Source organism: Gouania willdenowi, chromosome 24 (genome assembly GCF_900634775.1).
Source record: "Gouania willdenowi chromosome 24, fGouWil2.1, whole genome shotgun sequence".
Taxonomy (NCBI): Eukaryota; Metazoa; Chordata; class Actinopteri; order Blenniiformes; family Gobiesocidae; genus Gouania; species Gouania willdenowi.
In genome coordinates, this window is record NC_041066.1 from 4,613,544 (window position 1) to 4,623,153 (window position 9,610).

The following is a 9,610-nucleotide window of genomic DNA, read 5'->3' on the forward strand; positions in this document are numbered from 1 at the left end:
CTTTTGTACTACGTTTGTAGTTCTCGTTCTTATTTCGTTTCGTAATTTTTTATGCTGATGCTGTGTGCCTGAAACAATTTAAGTTAATTATTTTTTTGTTGCACTAGTATGTACATTTATTTTCATATTATTACTAATATTTTTGTGATTTAGTAATACGTTGTCTCCTCTTTTGGAATTATGTCGCCTCCTAGTGGCCGTAGTGTGTACTTCTCCTTGAGATAAATCAGTTAAAGTCCTCACAGCAGGATGTGTCTTTCCCCTCAGTCACACACAATAAACACTTTATTTAAAGTGCTCCATATGTGACCGGTTGCGGTGAGTCCTCCCTCGGATGCCCGGTGACGTCCCCTACGCTCCGTCTGCTCTGGAGGTTGTCCGCTTCGTGGGTAAAACGTTCGGCGCAGGCGCGGCACTGACAGCTGGGGTCTACTTTCTGCGTAAAGTCTGTCTCATCATGGCCTGGAAGTCCGGAGGAGCCAGCCAGGCAGAGCTCGTCAACAACCTCCGCAGTAAGTGAGCGGTTCACCGGGGGGTGCGATCCACTGTCCGCCTCTTCCGTTACCGGTCAGGGCGGCTGTTAGCTTGGTGCTAAGCTACGTGTGTGTTGTTGACCTGGCGTTACCTTTCCCCACCCCTTTTTACCAACCACAGCGGGAAGCAGATAGACTAATAATACATCTAAAATACAAACACGTGTTTGACTGATGCAGGCTTTTTGCCCAGCTCTAGCTAAGAGCATCGTTAGCAACCCTGTTAGCTCTATGTGCGTCATTTAGAAACGTTGGCGCTAGCTGAGCGCGTGGTGTTCCAGCTCTACTGGTGGCCTTGTTCAATGGTGACTCGTGTTTTATGTTGAAAGTCTCTATTCGTACGGCCAACCCCGGTTGGCACGTTTACCGAAGTACAAGTACGTAGCGGATTAGGTTATAACCCAATATTGTAACCATTTTTAGGCGTAGGGTTAGGTTTAGTCTTTGTCATGTGACCTAAACTGGCCAATGAGGGGCGCTGCGTACGGATAGAATTTCGGTATATTCGGTATATAAGCCACTGCCTTTGAATTTTGGCTTGCTGCGTTCATCCTGAGCAGAGCTGTCTAACTTTTTCTGAAAGTTATTTTTAAAAATTCTGAGGGAAAAAAAAACACTCGTGTGCTGTAATTTATAATTCGTAGATGTAACAGACAACATGGAAAGCAGTCAATTTTTGGAAGTTTTACTTGCATTCATTATTTGATATTAATCATTTAAAAAATTGCTCGAATTTTAAAGCCAAGCCTGTAATTTGTCTCTTTTCCATAGTCTAATGTTATTTTTTGTCCTTGGTCTGACTCCTGTATTTATTGTTGATTAAATGTGGTGTGAAATTCAGCAGCTTATTGTTTCACTTTTTTTAGGGATTAATAATGTATTATCACATCCTAATAATGATTATTATTATTATTATTATTATTATTATTATTATTATTATTATTATTTGTTTTTAATGCAATTTTTACCAAGTAAACCAAGCCACAAAGGTTTGGCTTGTGGGCTTCAAGTTTTTAAATAATTTTTTGCATTAAGTAATTTTTTTATTTTTCAAAGCAGTATAAAGCTGTCATTTAGCTTAGCATATAATAAATATCACTCCACAAAAGGTTTGTTTTGATGCTATGGTGTTATTTTAATAAAAACATCTGGTAAATATTCAACTCTTTATGCAGGGTGCTTGTCATTGCGGTGTTGTCACCAATTGTACAGGAAACCAGTAGATGTGATACACCATTGATGGTTGTCAGTGCTAACATGCTGCTGATTGACAGTGACAGCTGTGTGCAGCTTACAGTGTATCTGTGTAAATGACTGCTGCTTTAATGCTGTGCAATGAAGATCAGGATATTAAAGTTACTCTCCCCTTTTTTTCTTCATGGAATTATTTACATTGTATTTTCTTAAACATGATTGCTTGAATGTTTTTTTTTTTCTTAAAAATATGGTTCCATGATCCCATCCCATGGTAAATGGAAGTAAATTAAATATATTTACTTTGTCATGATACTTGAAGTCTTGATCAATGCAAATTAATTAGTTATAATAAAATATAGAGAAGCTTTTTCTTAGATTAAAACGCACCTGTCAAACTCTAACCCACCCCTTACAGAATGTAAATCGGCTCGCAGGAGCAAATTCAATGAAACTCTACAATATTTGCACGGGTGTGCAGTTTTCCTGTGCCTTTATCACATGACTGCAGTCGATATTAATCGCATTTGGCCAAAAAACACTCCAGTACTAAAGGCTTTTTGTTGATAGACAATTTTATATCAACAATCCCACAAAATATCCATAAATTACTCAAAAATTAGTCATAAAATGAAGGGATTTTGAAGAGCAGATCCAGTGTTGATATGTCATTTATTGCTCTGATATTGTCAGTGCCTTACATACTGTATACAATATACCAGTTATACACCTAAAATCTATGCTTATTCCTTTATAACAATATATTATACATCTTGTTATTTAAGATCATTGTGTAATAATCTTACTGCAGTTATGTTACATTATACATTTCACTTTTACTCTTCGTTTTCCAATGCCATTACTCAGCAGAAAGTGGCTAATATAAACTTGCCGTTCTGATTTGAAATGCTTCACAATTTTTTATTATTTATTTATTTAAATTGTGTGAAGTCATTATTGGGATCCTAGTTAATATCTAATATTGGTCTATGTTACCCAAAGTGGAGAATGGTCTGGTAAGCATTTGGTGAGCAAAGTTTCCATTCAGAGGTTATTAAACTTAAATCAGAGCCAATAGTTGAGATTGTATTAAGCAGATCAAAGGGTGTTATCACTGCTCTTTGGCCTTTAGGGCTGTTGTGTAACATGCAGCTCATTTATTATGAGGATAACTCTACCTTCATCATCAAATGTCTGCCTGTGCTGTTTTTATTCTGTGCTTTGAAGCACACGATTGCAAACATTTTGCCAAAAGCTGCAGGTTTTGTCAGGTCGCATCGTGCACAGCTGTCATGTGTTCAATCAGGGGAACATAATTGGTGTTTCTTCAGTTTTTGCTCATTGCGGAGTAGGGCTGAACGATTTTGGAAAATAATCTAATTGTAATTTTTTTCCCCCTCAATATTGCTATTTACCGTAATATAGTTTAATAATAAACAATTTCAGATTTTTTAAACTTTAAATAAATATAAAATATACATTTTAAAGCACAGAATAAAGAAAACAAATCTGTGGCTTTACCTCTTCAACATATCTAACTAACTTCATGTTTCATGAAACGTAACCATGTGGACTGCACTTCTTAAACACTCTGAACTTAACAGGACAAGAAAAAAAATTGCAGTCTTTGCGATTAGAAAATCACATTTTATGATATTGCGATTGTAATACATATGCAATTAATCATTCAGCCTTTGTGCTGAGTAACATTTAAACTGACATGAAGCAGAGTCTGTGTAGCAGGTCAAACACAGCATACATTTTATTCAGACACATCCTGAAAAGATCCAATATTGGGTCACAATTGGCCAAATGTTGCTCACCGAAGAGTGAATGAAAGTTATTGGCTCACGATGACTACACTCGTGTAGGGATTTCACAAACAAACACTTCCTGATAGGGATTAAAGTGGCTTTAAATGTGCTTTAACTCAGTAAATCACCTATAAGTGAGGTGTTGTCCATCTGCTGCTCAGCTTGTTAGGTAAGACGCGTCATGTTTCAAAGGCTGTAATGAGAGGAGGGCTGGCTTTACCTGCTCTATTAGTGACTCGTCACCACCCAGAAGGGATTACTGTGAAGACACCAACACTTTAGCTCTGCATCTTTACACTATATGGATCCACCAATGCTGCAGTGCAGCACTAGGGATGTCTCGATACAACTTTTTCACTTCGATACAATGCCAATATTGCAGCTTTGAGTATTGGCCGGTACTGATATCGATCCGATACGATATCAGCACAAATCATACATATTTTTATTGTTTATTTTGTAGTGTGGAATGTTAGAAAAGGTTTGATCAAGTGATGTTACTCAAACAGAGAACAATAGTCAGCAACAGTAGGTATGAGAAAAACTGACCCATTTATTATTAACAAATTGTTTACATAAATTTTAACCTTCAACATAATATCTACAGTATTCTACAATTGAATAATTATAATTTATATCAGATTTTAAATGCAGGCCGATAAAATCCGGTATTTGTTTTCTGGCTGATTTTGAACCTTATATCGGTTAGGGACACCCCTAGTTTAAACTAGAACTGTGGCGTCTGAAAGCATCTACAGAACTATTTGAGGGAGAAAACCAACACATACAGCAGAATTGTAATTTTACTGTTCCATGTTTTACACTCAGTTATCACACTTCTACAGTGAAGCTGCTCCGATGCTGTTTCTCTGATTTTTCCTCTTACCTTCTTTTGTGTATTGGTCTGATTTCATTTTGCATGAACATAGAACCTTCTTTCCCACACCTTCCTTCTGTCAATGAATCTCTGTCACACACAGTGACACAAGCGTGTGTTGCTCTCCACAGAAAATGGCATCATCAAGTCCGACAAGGTCTACGAAGTCATGCTGGCCACAGACCGAGCACATTTCTCCAGATGTAACCCATACATGGACTCTCCACAGTCAATAGGTGTGTGTGCATGTGTGTGTGTGTGTGTGTGTGCGTGTGCATGTGCGTGTGTGTGTGTGTGTGTGTGTGTGACACTGACCTCAGACACACTGACGGGTGAACTGACCAATCTTCTTTCTGTTTCTTAGGATATCAAGCGACCATCAGCGCACCACACATGGTACGAGTCCCAGTCCAAAGCTCAGTTTTCATGTTTAATGCATCTATTACTGTGAACAAATGACTAACTGAATTATTCCTTATATTCACGTAAAATAAATCACATAAAACTGTCTTTTTTCTGGGGCTTCTTCTTTTGTCCTGTCTGGGTAGGAATATTGTTGTAGTAACTGGGAATGTAGCAGGCTTTAGGGTTAGTGAAGGCTACCAGATGGATTTTAAACCCAGTTGTCATGTTGACACCCCTCCACCCAGCACGCCTACGCCCTGGAGCTCCTGCACGACCAGCTGTACGAGGGAGCCAAAGCCCTGGATGTCGGCTCCGGCAGCGGGATCCTCTCTGTCTGCTTCGCCCGAATGGTAAGTCCAAACACACGCGCACACACATGCACATCAATTTATCTATTCAGAGAGTCTGAATGATTGTGTGTTCCAGGTTGGTCCTAAAGGGAAAGTCATAGGAATCGATCACATTAAAGAGCTGGTGGACGACTCAATAAACAATGTGAAGAAAGATAATCCCAGTTTGATCTCATCGGGCCGAATTCAGCTACTTGGTAAGTTTATAATTATGATTTCGTTAGTTAGACGCTTTTATCCACAGTTAAGGCTAAGGGACCTGCTCAACATCCTACCGTGATGCCTAGGTTGGATTTGAAGTTCAAATCCCACTTCCTTAATTGTTGCCACCTCCACGTGTCCATAAACGGACGCGTTTTCAACATGAATCGTAAAAGTTGTAAAGAGTGAAATGTAGAATAAGTGTTTGATGGAAAGCAGGTTAAAACTCAAACTAATAACCAATATTTGGAGCCGATATTCATTTGCAAAAAAAGTAAAAATATTGGCATCAAATATTTAGTATTATAAAAATTCATTGATTAAAGCACGATGCACACTGTCGGACCAGGTTGGTTGATAGGATACACTGTCTGTATCAAAAATATGTTTTATTTTAGGACTGACCCTGGATGTTTGTGGAAAAGAAGAGCAGTACCTGAAACTGCTGGTAGGAATAGCATTTGATCCATTTCGCTCCCGCAGAATCCACTCTGTGAGCGGCGTGTTTAAATAGACACTTCTGGATGGAGTGCGAGCGAGCAGAGCTACCGCTTATGATTCTAAAAATATTCCTGGACGTTACCAGTAGTTGAGTTGTAGACGGCTGGGATGGTTATTACATTTTTGGGAGAGTCTGCTGCCTTAATTTACCGTGTGTGTGTGTGTGCGTGCATGTGTGCACGTATCGGCCGTCGGATTAAAGAAAGGCTGATGCAGATATGCGTCAAAATACCAAATATTGCCGATTTTAATCAGCCGACCCTTATCGAGTAAAAATCCAATCCAACATCGCACATGAATTCTGATTGGTCTATTAGTCTTACAGCCTCCTACCAGTCATTTAAAATGTTTGAAAGCAGTTATAATGTTCAGTATAGTTTATTGCGTGTGTAGCATTTTACTGATACCAGACGAGTAACACTTCCTGTTGTGTGATCCAGTGGGAGACGGGCGGCTCGGCCACCCAGAGGAGGCACCGTACGATGCCATCCATGTCGGTGCAGCAGCACCAACGGTTCCACAAGCTGTGAGTCTTTGTGAACACAAATGTACTGTTTTAATTTAAAAAAAGATGAGCAACAAAAAAAAGTAAAAATGTTTCTCATTTGAGCTGCTGTAGGCAAGCATGAAAACAAATTAAACAAAATGTCTGTGTCTTTTTAAATGCATTGTAGGAAGTCAATAATATTCGTCCGGCCAGATTTGGGCTACCAGAAAAGCTTTTAGTTAACTGGATATAAAAAATGTTATTATCCATTAATGTTGCTGCTCTTAAGATGTTTATGCATCCATGTTTTATTATTCTATTATGATGTTGTACTTGTATTTTTACCCCAACTCTGTACAGCACTTTGTGATTTTATCTGCAAAAAGCGCTTTATAAATAAATTACTTACTTACTGGAAGTTTGGAAAAAGGAATAAAAGATAAAAAGTCAGATTACAGCATGTCCTGCTCCTATAGAAGAGACTTTAAATGAATTATTCTGTTTTGGTTCTATCAACTCATCCCAGTTGTCTGCTTCCACTTACAGCTCCTGGACCAGTTAAAGCCCGGCGGCCGCCTGATTCTGCCCGTCGGCCCGGCCGGAGGAAACCAGATGCTGGAACAGTACGACAAGCAGGAGGATGGCAGCACCAAAATGAAGCCCTTGATGGGGGTGATTTATGTGCCTTTAACAGACAAAAACCTGCAGTGGTCCAGGTGGAAGTGACTTCCTTCTCTCCCTTCTCCCTCTCTCTCCTTCTCACAGCAGCAAAGGTGAAATGGTGTGGCTTGGAGCAGGCAATGCATCGCAAGAGATTGCGTTTGACTGCTTGATTTTTTGCTTCTTCCATACCATAACCACAGCTGCATGTCTCGGTTTAAAGCCGCGCTGCCGTTTCAGTTTGGTTCATTTAAACAGGCCAAATTCAGCTTTTTTACAGTGAAACCATAACGAGCTCGATGTTTAGAAACGTGTAAAGTCCATTACTCTAGGTTTTTGTGCACGAAAAATAATTTGTGACTATGAAACATGACACACCTTTTGGAAAGGTTTTTGAGCATTCATTTTATATTAGTGGTATCCAACCATAGTTAAGCTTTACTAGTGCTCAAAGTACATTTACACAATTATGGTTTACTAGTGCACCCGTACTAGTGAAGCACACATTTATGGTTGCCATTGACTAGTACTACTAGTGAATCTTTTGACTTTACTAGTAAAAACTCAATCATCTACTAGTAACACTAGTACTGTCTACTTGTGCACTAGTGTGCCAAAAACCTTTACTAGTAAAAAAGAAATGTTTTTCATTGCTAGTACACTCATAATATCACTAGTTTTACTAGTAGACTGTTTCTAGTCTACAGGTAAAGTTAAAAGAATAATTAGTAGACTTAATGCAAATGAAGTAGGAGGGACTAAAACCAAATCCAGCTCCCTGATTGGTTGTAATATTTTCAAAAGCCAATGGTAAGCCTGAATTTGAGTTTCCCCGCCCCTTTGTTAGCATATAAGGATTACTAATAGTACTAGTGACATGTTTTGTTTAACTAGTACTACTAGTGACACTTTTTACTGCACTAGTAAATCAAATACTAGTAGAGCATCACTATGGTCCCTATCACTGATATCAGCTTTATGCTCAAACAGATTTCCATACATGCGTGTAAATAATGCTTTCAATCACACCTTCCCATGTTTTTATAAACAGTTTTGCCCTCAGGATTTAAAAAAATAACCATGAGGGGAAAACAGTTGTGTAATAATAAACCAGTACGGATTATTAGAGGCGTGAATTGTTGCGGAAAGAGGAAAAGGATCATTAACAAAGCCTGAAAACTAATCAGACCAATAAATCATAATATTTAAGGCTGAACTCTGGATCCCTGGTAAAAGGGACCAACCAGAGTCCTTATATAGTAAAGCAGTTTTATGGGCCGTGTCCAAACTTTTAGCTGCTACAAATGAATGACTTGAAAAATCTCTGCATTGTGTTTTAAAAGTGTTTTTTTTGTGTTATCTGAAAACATTTGGGTCTGTGTGAACACAGTATATTGGTCATGAATGCTGTTTGAAAATATATTTATAGTTTTTGAGCCACTCACATCTGATTTAAAATGTGAACTTACATGAGAACAAAAACATTTTGTAAATTTTATAGCACTGTGTGCCTATATGACGTCCTATAATTCTGTAATGTTTCTTAACTTTTTACAGAAAACAAAAGTGTACCTAATACATGCAATACTGGAGTTATTTTTTTTATGTTTAACGATGTTATTGGCTCAAAAATTAAACTACAATAATGCATTTTCTGCGTTACTGACCCGTATTAGATTATTAACTGTTCTAATAACCACACTCAGCCTTTCACAAAGTGACACTCTTCCATGTTGCTTTAATCGCTGACTTTTTTTCCTCCTTTTCAGGGATGAACTTTGAAGAAGAAGACGGTCCTTAATTTACCTTTTTAAGTTTGAACCAACAGAAGATTCAGAAAACGAATCTGCTCTTTTTTGAGTTCAGTTCTGACAACGGACTCGAGTTTGGCAGTGGTGACGGCCTCATTGGGCCGAAATACAGACTGCTTCAAGCTACGTGCGCAAACTATGGAAACAGCCTTTTTTTTTTTCTTCTTTCCAGACCTGCAGCTTCTTGGTTACAAGTTGTTTGCGGTTTTTTTTTGTTGTCATTTTCCTTTATGAGTTGCAGTGTGATGTTTTTCAGCCTGAAATCCGAGGAACGCCTGAGCCTTTCTGAATAGTCACCTAGCTGTAGTGTGTGCTAGAACACAAGCTTTCCCTCTAACAGCAGTATTACACACACTAAGCCTCACGTAACACACGCGTCCTACAACATGTTAACAAGCATCACCATCAGCACGGATCCTCTAAAGAAGGTGGAGCACGTGCACACGCAGGCCTGTGCTTTCCAGTTGGTGCTGCTCTGCTTGCTGCTGGTTTCCATTAACAGCCTGTGGTGAACCACGCTGAGCTCAAAAGTCAAATGCTTTGCCAAAAAAAAACAAAGATACAGAGCAAACGAATGTTTGGTTTCTTGGGAGAAAATATATCAAAGCAAATTTTTAAAAAGCACATTTTATTTTGGATGATTTGAGCGATGGATGAGAGGCTGTTCTGTTAGTGGAATGACAAATGAGAATAAAGAGAAGCTTTTGTTTTCCTCTGTCTTTGTGTTTTTGCTCTTAACTTAAAATCAGTAGCACTGTGTCACAATAAGAGGAAATG

The 9,610-nt window shown here is 38.5% G+C and overlaps 1 protein-coding gene across 3 annotated transcripts; it reads left to right on the forward strand.

Moving 5' to 3' along the window:
• Positions 1 to 206: 206 nt before the first annotated feature.
• On the forward strand, positions 207 to 9,545 carry pcmt (protein-L-isoaspartate (D-aspartate) O-methyltransferase). Of its 3 annotated transcripts, none has more exons than XM_028439231.1 (8): positions 207 to 512; positions 4,550 to 4,654; positions 4,783 to 4,814; positions 5,069 to 5,173; positions 5,250 to 5,370; positions 6,316 to 6,401; positions 6,909 to 7,078; positions 8,792 to 9,545. In XM_028439231.1, exons 1-8 carry the CDS (start codon positions 335 to 337, stop codon positions 8,802 to 8,804), a joined length of 810 nt encoding a protein of 269 aa, XP_028295032.1. In that variant the 5' UTR covers positions 207 to 334; the 3' UTR covers positions 8,805 to 9,545. The 3 variants fall into 3 exon arrangements, with proteins under 3 accessions (XP_028295032.1, XP_028295035.1, XP_028295034.1); XM_028439234.1 differs by having other exon boundaries at positions 6,909 to 7,034; XM_028439233.1 differs by having other exon boundaries at positions 208 to 512; positions 6,909 to 7,135.
• The last annotated feature ends 65 nt before the right edge of the window (positions 9,546 to 9,610 follow it).